Genomic DNA, 21,634 nt, shown 5'->3' with positions numbered 1-21,634 from the left:
GTTAAATAAATTATAACTCATTAAATGTAAGTTAAATAAAATATTTAAATTTAGTATAATAATTTTTAAATTTACATATGTATAAAAAGATTCTATTTATATATATATATATATATATATATATAAAGTATCTACACATTTACAACGACCAGTTGAATTCTTAAACAAATAAAAGAGTAAAAAATGAGAAATGAGATTAGCATGGCATATTAAAATTTCTACGTAGTTTTGTATTAAAGAGAATGTTAATATATTAACTCAATTTTAAGTTTTAATTATAATAATTTTATATTATAAAAATATTTATTTTATTTATATCTTTAATGCAATAAGTATTTTTTTAGTAAATATTAAAATATAAGATTAACAAAATTAAATTATTAATTCTTATTTATTTATCGTATTAATTATTGAAAGATGTTGTTAATGTGTTTACAAACTTTCAAAATTTAAATATATTCAATACATAACTTAATATAGATTAAATATATGCATTAAATTATTGATAAAATTTATTGTACCATTTTTAATTGTAATGATTTTTTATCCTTACTTACATATAGAACAATTGTCAACAAATAATCAGTGAAATTAGTTGTTAATTTAAAAAAATATTAATTAATATTCTTTAATTTGAAGATACTAAAGGAATCATAAATTTAAAAAAGTGTAAAATATTTTCTCAAATTTATAGATATCATATAAGTACTTAAATTATTTTCATATTTTTGCTGATTATAGTCAAATTGTTTCATTTAAGATTAAGACTTTAAATTGATTTTTTCTTTTATTTTTTTCAATCAACGATTGCATAAACTTTTGCTTTCACATGTATCTTTTTAGAATATTTAATAATTTTAAATTCAATCATCATCTTTATACAAGAGAATAACATTTGCCTCTTCTTAAATATTTCACTAAAGAATAAATAAATAATTTCAACTAACAATAAGAAAACATGAGAACAAATCTTAATTTTATAGTTTGTTATACATGTATATGTGACTGAATTAATATTTAAATGTAATATAATAGTGGTATATATTGCATATGAAAGTTTCTTGTGTCATGAATTTCAAGGAAATAGAAAACATTACGCAAATAATCACGACCAAATAATGAAATTATGGACGTATAATAATAAATAATATATCATTTAACCTAGAAGTAACCCTCTCTCATCATCTTCTAGGGTTTTACTATTATTACAGGTTGAAATTTGCACAAACTAAATAAATTTGAATACAGTATTGGACACACAATTTGAATTACCATTTGGGTGACGAACTGAAGTAAAAATTTGTTGCTATCAACAAAATTGAGTTTGAAGTAGAATGCAAAATGGATGCACCAGGTGGCTGCTAACGGAATCGATCGTGTCATAAGGAATGAACATCAGAATGTGTCAATTTGTCAAACACATTGGCGTCGTTATGAACGCAACGCAGCCCCTACTGCATTCTTTAGATGAATGCAGTTGAGACACATCGCAACATATAACTCATCACCATGATTGTAACAACATCATAACGTAATAACCTCTTTCTGCTTAATCTAGAATCGTGACTCAAAATAAAAGGTTTACGTTTCCGACACAAAGAAAGTGCATAGAGAGAGACCTCTGCTTTGGCGCTTCCGGAGGGTGAGTTGTTGTGACCACCGTATCACGAACCATAACCACCGTAACCTCTCCTCGTTTGCATCGCAATGGCGGCGGTTTCATCGCCATGTCAGCTCCTAGAAATGAACGTAATATCGGCCCAAGATCTGGCCCAAGTTTCGAAATCAATTCAGGCGTATGCGGTGGCGTGGGTACACCCAGAACGCAAATTAACGACGCAAATAGACGAAGTGGGCCACACCAATCCCACGTGGAACGAGAAGTTCGTGTTCCGCGTCGACGACGAATTCCTCAACAACGAAAACTCCGTCGTAATGGTCGAAATCTACACCGCCACGTGGCTCCGTGACGTCCTCATCGGCACCGTCGGCGTCCTCGTCAGCAACCTCCTTCCACCCTCCAACTGCAACCACCGGAACACTAAACTCCGTTTCGTTGCTCTTCAGATTCGAAGACCCTCGGGTCGCCCTCAAGGGATTCTCAACGTCGGCGTTACTCTCCTCGACAGCACCATGCGGAGCATGCCAATTTATTCTGAACTTAGTGCCTCTTGGGATATGATGGAATCCAATAATAAGAAGAAGAAATCGAATCCCAAGCTCGAGGAGTTTGATGATTCCGAGGTTGATTCCAAGCTTATGACGTTACAACGTTGTCAGAGCGAGAAAAATGATTCGACAATTAATGATTATGCATATCATGGCGCTGGAAAGCAAGCGTACGGTTACGGTTATGATGGCGGTGATTCGGAATTGGGGTTTCGAAAACGGGGTGATGTTTTGAATGATGAGTCGCTGTGTAATTCCGACGTGGGGCCGTCGCCGTCGGTGGTGGCGGCGGCGATAGCGAATGGATTGTATCCCATGCCGCATGCTCCGCCGTCCGCGGCGGAGAGTTCGACAATTGATGGGTGGTCGGAGAGCAACGGCACGGAGATGAAGATGAAGATGGAGCGGTGGAGGGCGGAGCTTACGCCGGCGTTTGAAGACTACGATGAGGAAAGGAAGAAGTTGATGCAAACGCCGAAGCGCGTGGGCCAAACTCCGACACGGCCTGGGCGGCGTAAGTTTTCGTGTTTTGGGACGGCCTTTGGGTGTGAGTTTTCGATAACTTGCGGCGCGGGTAACCGTAAGAAGAGGGTTGCGATAGGGAAGGGTCGTCTCACAAGCTTGTCTGAGCTCACTTTCGATGACTCCTATATTTGAGGAATTAATTAATTAATTAATTAATTGCGGAGAATCGTTAAGATAAAATTATAATTAACGAATGAATGGCTTGGCTTGAACCTTGGGAGCTAATGTATAATTAAATTAAAATTAAGCTGTTTTTCTTTTCAACTCAAGACATTGTATATTGACATTCCATCGATTGTGTTCGCGCCCAACCGGATTTTGCATACCTACATTATGCAATTTTTTTATTCTTTTATTTCCTATTTATTTCTTATTTCTTTTATTTTCATACTTGAATATTACCACAATTAAATTTATATATTATCCATTTCAATCTAAATAGAAATTTTGATGTCAATTCATATAACATCCATTAGAGATACAATCCAATAATTCACGAAAAATTACAATAATGATTTTCTTCCAGAGGTATACACAATTTATACATAGCACATAGCAAAACTAACACTACAATTATCGCAAAAGAGTGTATTTTAGCTCTCCTAATAAAATAATCAGAGGCCTAATGTTGGGACATGTACCCAAATTGACAGTGACATCCACAATCTGTTCACAACTGTAACCCACAAATCTTCTTTTCTGTTTTTTTTTTCATTTTATCCCCCTTTTTTTGGACCACTTCATTTTGGTCCAACTTGGTAGGAAACTCCATTTATTATATCAATAAATAGCTGGGGAAAAAATCAGTAATTAATAATTTAAGAAACTTCATTTCTTAAAATTATTTTTCATTTTCTAGGTTTATTTATGTAAATAATTTATTTTAATTTACACACTCGGTTCAATTATTTTTAAAATAAAATGAAATGGAATAATGTGATGTGAATTTACTAATTTAAGGCATAATTTACAGTTTTATACACATAATTTTATTAGAAAACTGTAAATTATTATATATTTTGTTTACGGCTTAAAACAAATTTGTACAATTCACACTCGTAATGTTTGTACAATGACATGCTAGCTAATTTGACGTGACATTAATGTTTGTCTATGCTTTGTTTTGTCGCTAAAAGAAATTGACTTTGCAATCTCATTTAGATTACATTATTTAGATTATACTGATATATTTTAAAAATCTTATAAAACATTTTAATGCCGGATCAAAGTTAAGTAGCAGTGGATTTGCCTTCACAAAATAAAAGAAGTGTGGTCTATATTTTGTATTCTTATCATATAATAAAATACACGTGTAAAAGGTAAGATATGTGTGAATTATCTGCAACAAAGCCAGTAATTGAAGGATTTAAGGGTGCGTAGAAAGATTGTGTTAAAACAGAAGTGAAGCCTGTTTTTGTTCTGTCCACTCTCCAGTATCGGTTATTCCAATTTTCTTATTCTTTCTTTTGTTGTTTCACTGGTCAACGCAGTTATGAAGGTGAGAGTGAGAGGGAGAGAGAGAGTAGAGTTCAAGACTTTTCTTTAACTACTACAAACTAGAAATCATTTGTGAAGCCAAGGAAAAGGAAAATCAAGCTCTCTTTCTCTCTCATCCACCGCTTTATTGAGAGTTTTGGAGAGAGTAGGAGAAGAATAAATCATCTTTGCCTCTTTCTCTGCTGGTAGAGATGTTGGGGTGTGAGTGTTTTTGGTGGAACAGTGAATCCTCTTACCCTTCTGAGCCTGAGCCCTTCTCTCTGCCTGCACCTCTTCCACAGTGGCCACAAGGTGCGTGCTTTTTCTCTATTCTTTCACGGGTCTCCTTTGCTTTTTCCTTAGAAGTAGCTTATGAGATTGCTTGGAAGAAGCTTACAAAAAAAGTTTCTGATATTTATAAGTTTTTTTTAGTAATTTTAATGTAGATTTATGATATAAGCTTTTATATATAAAAAAATTATTAAACAAGTACTTAGATAAGCTATATACTAAACGCCCCTTATATCTGAATAAGTTATTTATCGTATTATAACAGCCACTCCATTCCTTCTAGGATTAGTACATGTTTCGATTCGAATTCTTACTTGCTTTTCTTTTGGGACCCTTTTTTGAACAACAACAACAAAGCTTTATCCCATTAGGTGAACCTTTTTGAAGACCATTTTTTTTTTTTTTTTCTTCTGATGCATTCAGATATCAATCTCTCTCTCTCTCTCTCTCTCTTCATGTGTGCATGACTGTTTGTTGATGCAGACAAATGACAGAACCAACTTACTTTTATCTCTTGATTGATAATACTTGAAATCCATTTTGGTGTAATAATCGTTTGGAGGTATTCATGAGCTGTGGTTTATTGAATGTGCAAGATTTGTGTAAATTACATAATAACTATTTGGGCCATTCCATTGTTTTGTCATCTTGCATGATGTCTTGAGAAACAATTCCTATTACGTTGCAAATAAAATAATAAATGGTACTGAATTTCTAAAGTTTTGGGTTAAACATGATTAGTTGCGCCATAATTAGTTCTTTCCCTGAGCCTGAAGGCATTGGGGGATAGGGTGTCTTTAACGTGATGCTAACTTATAGTGATACACTGTTCTTGATTGGACTGGTACAACTAATGGCAATCGATAATTGAGTATGTTTTTAATGGGGTTATCGATTTAATTTCTAAAAAAAAAAACCAATGTTCAAATGAACTACAAGGCTTTTGAGAAAAGTTAGCACCACTACTTTGTGGCTACAAAAAATGTTTTTGTGTTGTCATTTACTTCACATGTACTCTCACAAATCAACGCAGATAAGCACATGGTGATGGTTTTTTCTTTTTCTTGGATGTAAAATTATGGCAATAGCATTAGTCAATGCTCTTGCATGAATTATCATATATAGCATCATATAGCCCACTCCTTTACCATCCCATCTTTACGTACTGCTTTGCTTCAAGGAATGGTTGTCTAATGTTTTTGTTGCAGAAATCAAAACTCTTAATGACGTGCTTCTTCTTATACTCCAGCAGGAATTTCTGTTGTTGTGCTATCAAATGTTAATTTATAGGGTAATTATATTTCTCATGCAAACTTGTGAATGATATGGTGTCAGGTGGTGGTTTTGCTAGTGGAAGAATAAGCCTCGGAAGAATAGAAGTTTTAAAAATAACCAAGTTTGAGAGAGTTTGGAGCTGCACAAGTTCGCATGGTAAATCACAAAGTTTCATATTTTACAGACCTTTAGAGATTCCAGATGGTTTTTTCTGCCTAGGTCACTACTGCCAGACCAATGAGCAGCCATTGAGAGGACATGTTCTTGTGGCCCGAGAAACCTTGCCTGAACCTGAATCTGATGATTTCCATGGTTCCATGTTAGAATCTCCAGCTCTTAGAAAACCAATTAACTACTCTTTAATATGGAGTGCTGATTCACCACATGATGGATGTGGTTATTTTTGGTTGCCAAATCCTCCAGTGGGTTACAAGGCCATGGGCATATTAGTTACTACTCAACCCCATGAACCTGATATCGATGAAGTTAGATGTGTGCGAGCAGAATTGACTGAAACTTGTGAAACTAGCAATTTATTACTATCCATGAGCACAAAATTTTCAAAAAATTCATTCAAAGTTTGGAACACACAGCCTTGCAGAAGAGGGATGTTGGGTAAAGCAGTGCCTGTTGGGACATTCTTCTGCAGTACCTATTCTAACTCTAAACAAGTGGCAGATATTGCTTGCTTGAAGAATCTTGACTCCACCTTACAAGCCATGCCTAACATAGACCAAATTCATGCACTTGTTAATCATTATGGTCCCACTGTATACTTCCACCCGGATGAGATATACTTGCCATCATCGGTGCAATGGTTTTTCAAAAATGGAGCACTTTTGTATTCAAAAGGCAGTGAGAAGGGTAAAGCAATAGATTGTCAGGGCTCAAACCTACCTAGTGGAGGAAGAAATGATGGTGCTTTTTGGATAGATTTGCCTACTGATGATGATGCTAGAAATGTTCTAAAGAAGGGAAACATAGAGAGTGCAGAACTCTATGTTCATGTTAAACCTGCTTTGGGAGGAACATTTACTGATATTGCCATGTGGGTTTTTTGTCCCTTCAATGGCCCTGCCATCCTTAAAGTGGGATTGGTGAACATTGAGATGAACAAGATAGGAGAACATGTAGGTGACTGGGAACACTTCACCCTTCGTGTCAGCAACTTCACCGGAGAGTTATGGTCTGTGTTCTTTTCTCAGCATAGTGGAGGAGAATGGGTAAATGCATTCAATCTGGACTTTATTGATGGAAACAAACCAATTGTTTATTCATCAAGGCATGGCCATGCAAGCTTCCCTCATCCTGGGACGTACCTTCAAGGATCATCCAAACTTGGAATAGGAGCAAGGAATGAAGCAGCTAGAAGTAACCTGACTGTGGATTCCAGCATCAGATATCAGATTGTTGCGGCAGAGTATCTTGGTGACGAAGCTATTACAGAACCATGTTGGTTGCAGTATATGAGAGAGTGGGGTCCTACCATTGTGTATGATTCAAGATCTGAAATAGACAAGTTAATAGACCTGCTTCCGATGTGTGTTAGATTTTCTTTGGAGAACTTGTTTGGATTGTTTCCAACAGAGCTTTATGGTGAGGAGGGACCAACAGGGCCAAAGGTGAAGGCCAGTTGGGTTGGAGATGAAAGATGCTAGCTACTACTACTTCACTTCACCATTTCTTCCTGTATTACTGCTACCAGCCATACCTTAGTTTCCACTCATTAAAGTGATCAGTGAACATGCAAAATCTATATAGAAATCAGTTCTAATGTGATATAAGTGGTTGGCTTCCTTGGACATAAATTGAGATACACCTCAGATCAGCTGTAGCATGTAAAGCAGCACACTGGCATGTTCTAAGGGTGCAATACTGGGGTTTAAATATTTTCTGTAGGAGGCATTACTTTGTTTAATCATGGTATAATTTATTTAAGACAGAAATTTATAAAATAATCAGAATTTTAATTACTATTGTCTACTAAATGGAGAATTAAGCATGCATTTAATTTAAATTTTACTTGAATTGATTTTAAAGGCATTAGTTGAGAAAATTGATACTAAATGAAGTAATTTAAGGGGTAGAGCTTCTTAATGTATTCTCACTTCTTTTTTTATACGAGTATGTTAGATTTGGTAAGTAATAATTTCGAATTTGTTAAAAATACTCTCAAAGAGGTAGCATACTAAGAAATTTCTTAAAAGTAAATAGGAATATTTTAGAAGTCATGGTTACTAGCATGCTTTCATTTGCTTTTACGGAGGTAATATGTAAACAAGTTACTATAATTTTGAATTTATTAGTATATTTATAAAATTGTAGTTTATTAGTAAGTTTTTTAATAAGTGAGAATATTAATTCTTATTAGCTGCTGTTTTTAAAAAAAATGTAAAAGTTTGTTTTAATAATTAATTTTGTTTGGTATAATAAAATAATTTTTTATAAATAAAATTATGAAATGAATATTTTTCCCCCTAAACATATGAAATGGAAAAACAAAATAAACAAAGACGATGTGGCTGTCTTATGAAATTAAAGTAAAATAGAATGGAATAATTAGAGGAATAAAATAAAATAGATTAGAGTGATTTTTGTTTGGATATTTTTACATTGAAGTTAAAAAAAATCAGAGAGAAGGAAAAAGAGAAATACTAAGGAAAAACTAAATAAAATACATTCCATCAAATTCCATTTTTTTTTATCATATCAAGCAGAGAGACTAATCATTTTATAAAAAATTAAAGAGAAATAAAAAAGAAGAGAATGATAAAATAGATGATGGTAAAAAGAAAAAGAAAAAAAGAAGAAAAATCTATTGTAAAATTATTTTGTTAGAATAGATAAGTACTTCTTTCCATTGTATTTGCCATTTGGTACTTTTTCAAGTGCATACCTGTTCTTCTTCATCTTCACTGGTTGAGGTGCTCTCTCTCTTCCTCTGTTCGGAGTTCAGACTCGAGACTTTCCATACTCTGCTGCTCCGGCGGTAGGTCATAACCTAAGGCAGTAACCGTTCCGCTACCTTCTCTGCTTTTCATAATATATCAATGTGGCGTTTTCTTGTTAACGAGCCTCAATTCTTAGAACCGTTTTCTGTTTTGTGACTCACTTTCTGATTGTTCCTACATCAACGTTTTCACTCGATGCCTTTATTTTAGATCATAATATGGTATCAATGATCTTAGGTTATTAAATTATTACTCACTTGCTAACTACATAGAAATGTACAGATCAATTCCTCTATTTAAAATTTAGGCACAATTAGGATTCAACACTTTAGATGCATCGTACTGTATTTTTAGATAATATAAGGCATCTTCAATTTGTATTAGGATTTTCTTCGAGATAAACTGCAAAGAAGTTAGTCTAAACTGTATGCGTTTTCAATTTCTTATCAGACGCAATGGATTGGGCTTTTGCGCATAAAACCTGGGACAAGTGGGCTTCTACCAACATTGGTTATTCTGGTGAGCAAGATTTGCTATGTTCATCTATAAATATTGCAAATTGTTTACATTTTTTCTCATCCCTGTTTCTTCTAGGGCATCCCTTAAAAGCTGCTTTGCTGATTAATTATGACCCAACTGGACCATCTCGCTTGTTATCCACCATGTAAGGAGGATTATCATTTATTCTTGATATGAATTTTATATCATTGTTTTCAGGTTAGGTGTTTTTTTTTTTTCCGAAAAAAATTGAGATGAATAAACAATGTGAGTGTTGCATGGTGTCTAGTATTTGTATAAGTAAAGCTTTTATCTTTCAATCTTAATGAACTTTTCTTCATATGGAACTTTTGCTAGTTCTATATCAATGATCATGTCATAGTTACTTATGATGAAAATGAATTTATACCAGTTTTAGAATTTAGCTCTTTTAGATGCAGTTTTAGAATTTCTATCTATGTTGTATGGTGTATGGGTATGTCTTGACTATTTGTAACAAAAAATTAGAAAAAAATGGGCAATTTTGTCATTTGAAACGTGCTTGACTGAATTCTCCGTCAAATTTCCAAAGCTACATAGTATCCTCTTGTTTCTCAGTCCTCTTCAGTAGCTTATATCACACACTTCATTCCTTAGGATCAATACAATATCCTGCGTGGTCAGTATCGCAGTATCTATTCAGCAAAGCTTTTTAGAAGAAGTTGTTCTGGCTATTTAATCAGCAGCCAAGTTGTTTTTACATTTTTTTTTACCTAAACAAAAAAAAAATGGTTTAAGTTGTTCTGAGTGTTTGAAAATATCTTTTTAATACTACCAAGTTTAAGTATTTTCTTATGAACAATTGTGCCAGTTGCTTCTATTGCATATTTAGACTTTTCTTTTTGTTATTTCTAGAAATATTGGATTTATTAATTGGCTATTGGATGCTGGCAGTGCTGAACAAGAAGGAATAAAAGCCAATCCCATTGAATTGAGTAACTTTGTGGACTTCATCAGACTCTATAAACTCCAGACAGAGAGCTTCATTATTGGGTCCAATCAGTGTAAGCTTAACTGCAGTTAGTTTGCCTAAATAATTACTTGTTACTTAATATTGGAAGGGGTGTTATAGTATTTCTGTTTTGCAACTTTTTTAATGTCCCCTTCTTCAAGGACGTATTGGAATTGCTGAAATTGAATAATATACTTTTTTAGAGGATTCTCCTACATATCTATAATGTAAGAGTTTAAGACTCTTGGTTGGGCTCGGATTCAATAACTAGAGGAGCATATGTGGCCTTGTTGCTTGTTTCTGATTGAGCACTGTTGGGGGGCAATGACCTAATTTCTACATATATAATCGAAAACTGTGTGCTGCTATCTTGTAGGGGTTTAAGAGGTTAGTTGAGGAGAGATAAAAAAGTATTACTCATGATGCCGTAGTATATCCGACAATCTCCAAGTAACATACATACTTGTCGGAAGTTTCCATTAGATAAACAGTTTACTAATTTTGGAGAATCATGGGATACAAGTGTGAGTGTGCATCTGCAGTTTGCTGATATATCTGTCAACTGTAGTTATGGGACACATGGAGGATGGTCAACTTTTAGATTGAAGTTACAAAAATATATAAGGTCTAGAAAATTTCATGCGTGAATACTAATTTTATGTATTCCTTGTAGCTTCATTGAATTCACGGTGCAGAACTATGTAAATATGAATTAATCTGAATTAACCTGAATTAACTTCTCTTTGAGCTTGTATTTTTCAGGGGGAACTTAATTATTTTGGTGGTGAATTTTGTTTTTGGACTAGTTTATTTTGTTTTTATAATGACTTGAAATCAAAATGTTACTAACAAAGCTTTTGAGGAAGGAAAAAAAAAATTATTTTATAAATTTTAAAAATGCACTTAGCATCATGTTTGGAAATTTATGATGTCGTTGATTGCAGATAGGTAGGGAGATGTGTTATTGTATGGGTGATGATAATGCATACCATTTGTCTCATTCCCCCTTTTATGAATTATATGTAACTTCATGTACTGGTTCTCTTCTCATACTTTACTATTGGAATTTTGGATGGCAGACTTGGTCACGTCAATTCACGAGAATTGGTTTAGTGCCAGGTGCATAAACACATCAAAGCCTGCTGGTGAAGGCGCAATTGTTATGCAAACAGCAGCCTACATCTTGGTTGCTCTGTAAGCATATAATTCTAATTTAGCATATTTAATTATCATGGATTACTAGTGCACTTTACTCTCCTTCTCTGTATACTTATCTTGTAGTTTTACAGGTATGAAGGTTCCATTGGTCCAGCATCTCGAGCTATGGCAGCTGCTGATCAGTTAACTTGGCAATTGGGGCGAAAAAATCTTTAGAATGGCCCTTCTCCAGATCTGTAGCATGCATTTACCCAAGGGCTGTTCCTTTTGTTTTTGTGCTCCTTTAGTTTTTGTTCAGATTGTTGCGACAAGTATCTTGGTGATGGAGCTATTGCAGAACCACAGTAGCGGTTTATGAGAGTGGGGTGGGGGAGCTTACCATTGCGTATGATTGGCAATGGCACTCTGAAATAGACAAGTTGATAGATCTGCTTCCGTTGTTTGTTGGATTTTCTGCACAGAACTTATTTGAAACCCAACGGAACTTAATGGTGAAAGGCCAACAGGTTCAAAAGGGAAGATCAACTGGGTAGAAGGTGGAATATGTTAGTCCTGTTTTGCTTAATCATCATATGGGTTAATTGTTGCTTTTCTACTCATTGAAGAGAAATGAATTCGAATTCGCGAGCATTAGTTTGATGGTTTTTATTTGCTGTAGGAGGCATAACTTTCTTTTGGATCAATTTACATGACAATTTTAAAAAATTTATATTAAAGCGTTTAAAATTTTAAAGTTTGATTGTAAACAGAACAAAGGTTGGAATGTGTACCTATCACTGCTGCATTCATAGAGGTTGGAATTTTGACGTATTCTGAGTTAAAAAAAAAAAAAGTAAAAATGTTAAGCGCAACCTTTGTATAAGATTTTTAAACTCGTATTCTTTTAAAAATTTGTTGAAAAATTTAATTAACAATAGTAATAAAAACTTAATGTTTTGTATATTAAAAATGACAACATTTAATATTTTAAATAATTTATTTGATACATAATATTATAGCTAACTAATGTTATTCTCTTAAAATGAGTTGCACCTTACAAAATAAATTGCAAAATTTTAAACTTGGTAAAAGAATCAATAATTAATATTATAATAAAATACATATACATACTTATAATAAATTACAAAATTATTAAAATTTGGTTCATCATTTCAATCAATACTTATAACGTTGTATATTATCCTTTAAAATATACTCCTTATTCTATAGATCCAAATTATTTCTTTTAAGGAATGCATATTATATATGTGTGTGTGTACCCGAGTACAACTGTTAATTAAAAAACAATGAAAGAATATATATATATATATATATATATATATATATATATATATATATATATACACAGAGGGAATAATAAAGAATCAGAAAAAGGCTTCCTAAAATTGTTGCCATTATTATTATTTTTTTGCTGGCGAAAATGAGAGTGGAGGAGGCAGCGTTTGCCCGTGGAACACACTGCAGGGGATCACAAATCGTAAGCACGCAGCCAGAGAAGACTACGAGAGTTCTGGTCAGAGACGACGGAAAAAAAAGGCTCGAAAATTTAATTCAAGTTTCAACCTTTAAATAACCCGCAACAACAAATCCATTTAAGAGTCCAACGGAAAAAGAAGGGTGGCACTTTGTTAGAGGATCGAAATCTAGGTATAATGGAACGAATTGGTGCAACATGGTGGTTCTGTTTGATAATATGCTTAGTTTGTGTTAAATTCGAAGGGTGTGTAGGATCAAAGACCAAGAGAACGGATGAAGCATACGTCACTCTTCTGTACGGAGATGAATTCTTGTTGGGCGCTCGAGTTCTTGGAAAATCAATACGGAACACTGGATCCAACAAGGATATGGTCGTTTTGGTCTCTGATGGGGTTTCTGATTATGCTAAAAACCTTCTCCGGGTAATTCTTAAAAATAAATAAATTTACTCTGTTTTATTCACTCACAAATAATGGGACTTCCTCAAAATTTTAAATTTTGAACTTTATCTTTCTGTTGATATGAATCTGTTGATACCTAGGTTTTGTGTAGTTAGTAATTTTAACCGGTTTTTTTTTAATGGTTTACGTTTGAATTTTTTGTAGGCTGACGGGTGGATAGTGGAGATGATTAGTTTGCTGGCTAATCCTAATCGAGTTCGTCCAAAGAGATTTTGGGGTGTCTACACAAAGCTGAAAATATTTAACATGACTGACTACAAGAAAGGTGATTATTTTCTGGGCCTTATGTATATGGTTGTATTGTTACTGTGCTATGCAGTTTAGCTATCTTCAAACTGTTCCTTTTATTCCCCAGTTAATTGTTAGTCGCTTTTCAATCATTTGAAACTGGAGGAGACAAACTTAGGCTTTGAATTTTAAGCTTCCTTTCTTACAAGTGATACATATGGTTTTATTGATTGTTTACGTGTTGAATGTGATTGTGCAGTTGTTTACCTCGATGCGGACACTATTGTGGTTAAAAATATTGATGATCTTTTCAAATGTGGGAAATTTTGTGCTAATTTAAAGCATTCTGAGAGGTTGAATTCGGGAGTCATGGTGGTGGAGCCATCTGAAACTGTTTTCAATGACATGATGGGAAAAATAAAAACTACTGCATCTTACACTGGAGGTAAAACACTTTTTGGGCACTTTTATATTGTCTTTGTTCTTTTGAATTTTTGTTGTTTTGGTTTGAGGTGCCATATGTTCCAGATGTTGATTTAAACCTGATGGCTTTTTAACAACTATCTTCATCTGTCTCTCCCTTTGACAGGCGACCAAGGATTTCTCAATTCATATTACGCTGGATTTCCCAATGCACATGTTTTTGAGCCAAATTTGAACCCAGAGGTGTTGAGTTCCAGACCAATTCCGGAAATGGAGCGACTGTCAACTCTGTATAATGCTGATGTTGGTCTTTACATGCTTGCTAACAAGGTACTAAAATATAGGTAATGAGAGGATGCTTTTAAGTAATTAGAGTCAGTAAGGCATGTGAAATATATTCTCTGTTTTAGCTTATTAATACTTATTTGGGTTCAGTTGAGATGGATGGAAAGGTATGCTAGGTTTGGTCGCTTTTACTTATTAATGTCTAACTTGTCCAAAAGAGGCTTACACTTTCATGTATCCGATATTTAATTGTGATACCATCTAATACATATAATGTGATTTGTTTTACATTTACTGTCTTTTTAGCTGATACTCTCTATGATTTTTGGAACAAATTATGGCATTCAAGTGATTTATATTAATGGTTACAAAGGATTTATTTAGTGCTGCTATAGAGTTTAAAAATTCACTGTTGTCAATGTGATAGTTTTAGTACTGAGAATCAGCACTTGTTAATCACTTAATCTGGGCTTATTAATGGGTCAAGGTGATGATGCAAGAAAGCTTCGTCATCATCTTAGCATCTTGCTTTACTTAGCTTTAGAAGGTTGGTTTATGGGCATGTGTGAATGTTACATCATTTAGAATTTGGTAGCTCTTATTCTTTAAGATTTTTGTTGTTTTATTATACCTGTTTTAGGGCACCTAACCTGAATAATGGGTATTGTTTATAAGATTTAATACACCTTCTGAGCATTCATTTGTTTGCATCTTTCAATTTTATTATCTAAAATTCTAACTATTCATGCTGATCTATCCAGTGGATGGTAGATGAGAATGAACTCCGTGTGATTCACTATACACTGGGCCCCCTTAAGCCTTGGGACTGGTGGACATCTTGGCTTTTGAAACCTGTGGATGTCTGGCAGGTATTTATGCAACCCATTATCCTCTTTTAGTCTGTTATTAACATTGTAAAAGTTGTTATCGTCCTCGTAAATATAAAGAGGCTGCATTTGTCTAAGTAATCATGTCTGTGCAGATGAAACTTGTTAAAAGAGTGGACTGACTTATTTGTTCTAACCTTGGTGGGGTGTTTCAGGAAGTAAGGGAACAGCTCGAGGAATCCCTTCCTGGATCAGGAGGGGGCCAAAATCCCAGAGACAGTTTTCTTGTGAAATTTCTCTTTCTGCTACCATTGTGTGCTTTACTCTTCTGCTGCTATCATTCATTTCTGAAGGTTAGTTATCATCTATTGATATTTGTGTCCAATCTACAAGTATTAAGCAAATAGGGCTTTACACAAGTCTCAGAACATTTTATTTTCTGCAGAATCAAGGGTCATTTTGTAGAAACTCACTGTGTGATCAAGTCAGACACCTTTATTATAAGATTAGATCAAGTGGACCACTTGCATATACTGGTATTTCAACATCAGCAACCAATTCAATCCATCAGGTTGGTTTTCTGTTATTTGTCTTCTACTTGGGATGCAGATTCCCTCAAATGTCAAAATCATTTGATGGGAGACAAACACTATGCCCTTTGTAAGGCTTCCAGAAATCCTGGCACAGCCACATGTTATGCCATGGCTTCAAATGAGAGGATGCATATTCTCTTGTTGGATGTACTTGATGGTTAGATTAATGTATTTTCAACATACTAAGAATTGTTTCTTTGGTGTCTAGCAGCTCTTGAACGGTGCTCAGTACAAGGTTCCTGCTTATTTGGGTGGCATTTCTGTCTGTGTCTGTTTTATGGTTGCAGTGGTGTCTCTGGGACTAGCTCTCTTGATTGTTCCTCGGCAAGTGATGCCATGGACTGGATTACTTTTGATGTATGAATGGACATTCACAATCTTTTTTATATTATTTGGAGGTTATCTCCAATTGATTTATCAGTGGGGGAAAATTGTGGCATCACGAGCAGTATCCTCCTTGTCAAATCCAGGGTCTCCTGATTATGATTCAGAAAAACGTAAGTTCTTAAGAAAAGAGCTCATTTTGTGGTTTTGTTTTTCACTTAATTGTGTAGCTTGAGATTTTATTTTTTTAATAAATTTTATATATTATCTGTATTTTTACAGGTCATCAGCGACAGATGTCATCTTGTGATGGTGCTACATGGTACTATGGTTTAGGCATGGCCTTGTTGGCCATTGCAGCTCCATCTTTGCCTTGCCTTTTTGGAATAACTGCCTTATTTGTAAGGTAATTTGTGTTAAATATACTATGACTAGTTAAAATATTTCTAACCTTTTTTTCTTTCTCGGGGAAACTTTTATCTTTGTGGTTCAAAAAGTAGCTTTATTCCCAGTGGTGTGTATTTATCATCATTGACTAATAATCACTTTTTAAATCAAAGTTCAACATTTAAAGACCTCCAGTATCCAAAATCTCTACTCAATTGACAATTAGTATTTTCATTGATAACTTGTTTGTACTCACGATGCAGCAGTAAAAAAATTATTAAAAGTGGGTTTATCTTTATAATTTCAAGTATCTTAATTAATATTTGTGGCTTCTATATCAAGTGTTTTAAGACTTTGTGTCATATTTGAAAGGCCCAAGGACTCTTAATGGACTTGGGTTAGTAGTTAGTGTCAAAGGTCACATTTATGGAGTTGTTTTCTTGTAACTTGCCTTTTAGTAAGTTGAGCCTAGGAAGTTGTAGTTTAGTACTTGTAATCTGAAAAACAAACCCAAAAATATCAAAGAGAATTTTATTTTTTGTGTTTTGTTAGATCACAAAAACTTGCAATTGCTAGAATCTTCTCTTGACTTTTTGCCCCTACATCATCATCACATACGTAGTGCCAGCACTTATTTGTGGAGGTTGAAATGTCAATGAGAAACCTCCTAAAGGACACCCCCTAATTCTGAAGTGGAGTTAAACCATTATCCTATCCTTAATTCAAAGTAGTTTTGGTATTAAAAGAACAGCATTGTTATCAAATATTTCTTTGAAACAATACTCACATTTCCATTTCTATTTTTAACAGGTTAGGTTTGATGGTTGTTGGTGGCATAATATTGGCTTCTTTCATGACATATGCTTCCGAACATCTTGCTATTCGATCATTTCTAAAAGGCCTTGATGAGCGAGATATTGCTCGAAATAGGAGTTTGTGCTTTTTATGTTGATTGTGATGTAATTAATTAAGCTATGCTTGATATTACTTTCTTTTTTGCAGCTCACAGATGTAATGTTGCTCTAGTGGAAAATGTATTTAAGGAAATTTTGCCAAGGTTCTGTTGTAATATTATTGTTATTCTTTCAAAAGACCACTTTGTTCTATTGAAATCACGCATAATAGTCTCAAAACTGCTCTACGTTGTTGAACTTAATTTAATGCGAGCTTGCTTGGTTCATAAAATATGATTTTTTTTAATATTGTTGAGTACATTTTAGAGGGTAAATGGGTACTTTTATTAATTTGGAGTTTTTTCTGCAATCTTTTGAAATTGATTTTTTTTTTTTAATTTTCAAAAGGTAATTTTTTAGGGAAGTAAGTGAACCATTTATTTTTAATTTAATAAAGTGCATGGCACGATGCATAAGCCTATAATCCATTCGGTGATGGGCAAGTTATTATAGCATATTATGAAATAAGCTACCTAAACGAAATGTCGAAGTTTGACCTTATCAACAATAATGTCAATTTGCATTTTTACTTTTTTTCTATCATCACATTGTATCATTTATTATTACTTTTTATTCTTTTCTTTTTCTTTTACATTTGAAAAATGAGGTGTAAAATAATGATTTTCCTTATCTTATGATAGCTTTGTATGTTGGCATTGCATGTGATGAGTGGGGCTACTCGGTGGCAACTCTGATTTTTTCTATTATAATTTGGTATAATATGTATAAAGACTCGTGTGACTCATTTATAGTTTTGTAAAGTCATAATACATTTCTATTAATAATGAAAAGTATATTTAAAAATTATGTGAGAGGAAAAGGGTAACATTTCCCTAATGAACAATAACGGAAGATATATAGTTTTGCATTGTCTATCACCTACAACAAAAGAAAAAGGTTGATCGTTTATATATTTTTTCCTTCTTTTTATTCATGTGATTATTTTGTTTCACTTTGTTAACAATATGTGCTAGACAAGAATAGTATAATAAGAGTTTTTATGGCACTATGCGAGTTTTTTTTAGGACCTGATGTATTTTAAAAATAAATCAAATTAGATATAAAATTTTAAAAAAAAACTATATTTTATTCTACTAAAAAATTAAAACTAAAGAAAGCAAAATGGACCACGTCATTTCATTTCATTGTCTTTACACTAATGTCATGGGTTCCCTCTCCCATATTAGTTGCAAAATCTATTTATGGAAGCATTATTTATTGGAACCAGGCTATGGTAGATGACTATGAATGAGAACGAGAAAAAAAAAAAAATTTTATACCACGTGGGTTAGTATCATTTTTTTTATATATCTCCTGAATGAAAGTAGTTTTTATTTTAAATTTTGTGAAAACCTTGTTAACATTTATCATACAAATAGGCTCATAATTAAATTACTTATCAACGTATTTTGTGATGATAAAAAATATTAATCTATTTTGTGATAATACAAATAGGCTCATAATTAAGAATGCAGTTTAATGGAATTCAGAAATTTTCTTTGTCATGTTTGAAAATTTGTGCTAGACAAATTTTAACTATTGATTTTTGCTTCGTAAAATGTGATTAAATGTGATGCATAATCAAGCTAGCTATGCCTTCTTTTGGAGCATGTTATTTAGAAAACATTAATAAGTATCTTTAGGATATTAAATTAATGAATTAATAATAAAACGCTTTTATATCAAAAATATTATTAATGCATTTTTTCATACTTTTCAATAACCCCTCGTTTTTTTAATAACGATACTTTTTTACTTAAGTATACTTAACATGTAAACACATATATACTAAATATTCTTACCTGGTTTAATTAAATATGGCAATCATATGATGATAATATCCATGCCTGCTAGCTCATCTTGGATTCTAATTATGCTTAGTTTAATCGAAATGTTAGTGAATCATCATCATATTTGGCTTGTCGTTTTTGGTATAGATGACTCATAAACCAATAGAAAATAGTTAATCACCTCACCTGTTTAAACCACTTTTTCTTATTGGTGGCATCACTATCCTCCAAGTGGGACACAACGTGATTAACTCATTTAATTATGAAAAATGTAGTTGACGAGATCATCCTTATCCCAAAGTATGATATAAAGTGTGTCAGATCATATCAATTAACTTTAGTCTTTATATATAAATAAATAGATAATAATATCATTAACGCTAACAAATGTTCTAAGAATACTAGTTAATAAATATTTTTTGAACATTAATTAAATAATAAGATTTTTATTAAAAATATTATTAATATATCATCTATCATGACCTTTAATAAAAATAAATAAATAAATTTACTTACAATTTACGATGGTCCTTAAAACTCTTATTAGTAAGATTATTCAAGAACTACAAATTACAATTGTGATTTTTACATTGGCATTCCACTAAGAGCACGACAGGCTAATTAACATAGTGTGAATTATAATTGATAATTCATTAACACTTTGCTGAAGAAAAAAAAAAAGAAAGTGAAAGTCTAAACACACTGTTTATTGTGAAATAAAATTTGGAAATTTCATACTGCCACTAAAAACCCAATAGGATTAACCATACTCGTTTGATTATTGTAGATTTCACGAATGAAACGTTCTTGTATTTACTTAGCTCAGTTTGGGGAACGTTAATTGGTTGCTTGAATTGCTGCAGCTGTGAATTGTAGGCGATATATTTAATGCATTTTATCCACAAGTATCCAACACTTACTTTTTCCAGCAATTTATTAATTGATGGCCCTCTGAACTTCGAAGCATAAAAAACATTATAATTGACATGTTGGTACGTGATCTACAACACCCTGCCACTGGAATTGCATGCTAGTATTCAACCATAGAACTACTTGAAACGTGGATCACAGAGTCAATTCACTTTAATTCATCTACTTAATGTATAGATGGACTTCATCTACAACAACTATACATCATCAGGGAAGTGGATGGTTATCATGGTTAATTATGCTATGAGCCTATAATATATGATGAATCCAGCGTGTTTGTGTTTTGAAAGTTAATAGTTAGCTTTTGTTGTGCTATTTCATACTGGACCAGTTTTGTTGGAGACTCCAATTGAACAAGAAGTAATTAAGAACATGAACAAAAAATGAAGCGCAAGAATTTCATTCAAGTAACTCAAATGCAGCTGCACAGATAGAGAAGGCAACATATATAACATATCCTACACATTACAATAATTAATCAATCAATTTCTGGTTGTTTTGGTAACTCGAATTGAAAGACATAATAACAATAACAATAACAATAACAACAATAATAAGTAATCGTCCTTAATTATTTTACATTACAACACATGAAAAGCCAAGCATTCAGACTTGCCTAGAGTGCATTTGCTCAGGTTTCTAGCTACCTTCTTTCTTGGGGTATTATATTTGGCCATGGCTCCAATAACAGCGTGAAACCCAGAAACAAATACTTGATCTTGCACCAAAGTGATGTTGTTTTCGACCTTAAGAGACTCATAATCTTCTTCTCCAGCACTACGAAGAAGAAGAAGAAAGTTGGGAGATGATGAAAAACAAGGGATTAGGTTTGTTGGGGATCCCGAAATTTAAGGTTACATTTATAAAGGAGCATAGATTTCTTAGTCCTAAGTGGGCCAAAAATCAACGGTTGAAACAATGGTATACAGTGATAAAATACACAAAGTTCCATTTACACTTCATACTTAATTTGAATATCATTATACGATATAAATATTAATAGAAAGGAATATCCTATTAGCTTATTGGTTAAGATTCTACTAGAAGTATAGTTGGAATCTGTATATTGGGCTGATCTAGAAAAAAAAAAAATACTAAGAAAATGATGAAAATAGAAAGTGATACAGAAGGATAATTTTGTAGTAATTGTTTATTGTGGAAAGACAAATGGAAAGGAATATCCTATTAGCCAACTAGGTTAATATTTTACTTATTTGGAGCAGAAAACGAGGGAATCCTACGTATTGTGCCCCATTAAAAGAAAGCAAATACTAAATACAAAAATAGTGATACATAAGAATAATTTTGTTGCTGAAAAATACTTTTAACACATTTCTAGCATATTTTTTAATATTAATTAAAATTTAGAAAATCATTTGGGAGTTTATAGATAAAGAGTAAAACTTGCATAATTGTGAAGTCTCTATAAACAGATATGTTGGATGGACAGGTTGTAGAACTTTTTTTTTCGTCAACATGGGGTAGACCTGACCAACTCTTTTGTCATTAACTACTAACCAGGTGGCTTACTAAAGCAAGGCATGGATGTAGCAATATTTTCATTTAATTATTACAATTTTTTTAGCTTGGGTATAAAGATATTCAATAAGATCTTATATATAT

The 21,634-nt window shown here is 33.0% G+C and overlaps 4 protein-coding genes across 6 annotated transcripts in view; all 4 read left to right on the top strand.

Annotated features, from left to right (window-relative positions):
• Positions 1-808: 808 nt before the first annotated feature.
• Positions 809-2,826, top strand: LOC113862061. Its single transcript, XM_027495216.1, has one exon. It carries the CDS (start codon positions 1,708-1,710, stop codon positions 2,824-2,826), a length of 1,119 nt encoding a protein of 372 aa, XP_027351017.1. The 5' UTR covers positions 809-1,707.
• A 1,291-nt stretch (positions 2,827-4,117) lies between these two features.
• On the top strand, positions 4,118-7,724 carry LOC113862747. The gene is made up of 2 exons (XM_027495920.1): positions 4,118-4,482; positions 5,797-7,724. Exons 1-2 carry the CDS (start codon positions 4,383-4,385, stop codon positions 7,392-7,394), a joined length of 1,698 nt encoding a protein of 565 aa, XP_027351721.1. The 5' UTR covers positions 4,118-4,382; the 3' UTR covers positions 7,395-7,724.
• A 1,402-nt stretch (positions 7,725-9,126) lies between these two features.
• Positions 9,127-21,634, top strand: part of LOC113863534 — a 20,351-nt gene continuing 7,843 nt past the window's right edge. Inside the window, exons 1-5 of one of the 2 annotated variants that reach the window (XR_003504542.1) lie at positions 9,127-9,206; positions 9,282-9,351; positions 10,119-10,228; positions 11,256-11,370; positions 11,466-11,678. Coding sequence is in view for 1 of the 2 variants with exons in the window: in XM_027497156.1 (XP_027352957.1) it covers positions 9,143-9,206; positions 9,282-9,351; positions 10,119-10,228; positions 11,256-11,370; positions 11,466-11,550 (444 nt within the window). In the remaining variant the exon portion in view is untranslated. Of the gene's footprint in view, positions 9,207-9,281; positions 9,352-10,118; positions 10,229-11,255; positions 11,371-11,465; positions 11,899-21,634 lie in introns of those variants that run through there. The other variant, XM_027497156.1, reaches the window with a different exon arrangement.
• On the top strand, positions 12,696-17,445 carry LOC113863532 (inositol phosphorylceramide glucuronosyltransferase 1). Of its 2 annotated transcripts, none has more exons than XM_027497153.1 (10): positions 12,696-13,232; positions 13,416-13,536; positions 13,759-13,944; positions 14,089-14,252; positions 14,969-15,076; positions 15,250-15,387; positions 15,480-15,605; positions 15,839-16,124; positions 16,234-16,357; positions 17,149-17,445. In XM_027497153.1, the coding sequence occupies exons 1-10, from the start codon at positions 12,987-12,989 to the stop codon at positions 17,288-17,290; spliced, it is 1,641 nt and encodes a 546-aa protein (XP_027352954.1). In that variant the 5' UTR covers positions 12,696-12,986; the 3' UTR covers positions 17,291-17,445. The 2 variants fall into 2 exon arrangements, with proteins under 2 accessions (XP_027352954.1, XP_027352955.1); XM_027497154.1 differs by having other exon boundaries at positions 15,836-16,124; positions 17,149-17,346.

This window comes from Abrus precatorius, unplaced genomic scaffold (genome assembly GCF_003935025.1).
Source record: "Abrus precatorius isolate BTA unplaced genomic scaffold, Abrus_2018 Scaffold3, whole genome shotgun sequence".
Taxonomy (NCBI): Eukaryota; Viridiplantae; Streptophyta; class Magnoliopsida; order Fabales; family Fabaceae; genus Abrus; species Abrus precatorius.
Note: the sequence above shows the minus strand (reverse complement) of the source record. Positions and strands in the feature narration are given on the sequence as shown.

Bases quoted from the DNA above. Each gene is read 5' to 3' on its own strand.
- LOC113862061 (XM_027495216.1), top strand. From the start codon at position 1,708: ATGGCGGCGGTTTCATCGCCATGTCAGCTCCTAGAAATGAACGTAATA.
- LOC113862747 (XM_027495920.1), top strand. From the start codon at position 4,383: ATGTTGGGGTGTGAGTGTTTTTGGTGGAACAGTGAATCCTCTTACCCT. The intron at 4,483-5,796 runs GTGCGTGCTTTT...ATATGGTGTCAG, and splicing joins TCTTCCACAGTGGCCACAAG to GTGGTGGTTTTGCTAGTGGA.
- LOC113863532 (XM_027497154.1), top strand. From the start codon at position 12,987: ATGGAACGAATTGGTGCAACATGGTGGTTCTGTTTGATAATATGCTTA. The intron at 13,945-14,088 runs GTAAAACACTTT...TCCCTTTGACAG, and splicing joins TACTGCATCTTACACTGGAG to GCGACCAAGGATTTCTCAAT. The intron at 16,358-17,148 runs GTAATTTGTGTT...TATTTTTAACAG, and splicing joins ATAACTGCCTTATTTGTAAG to GTTAGGTTTGATGGTTGTTG.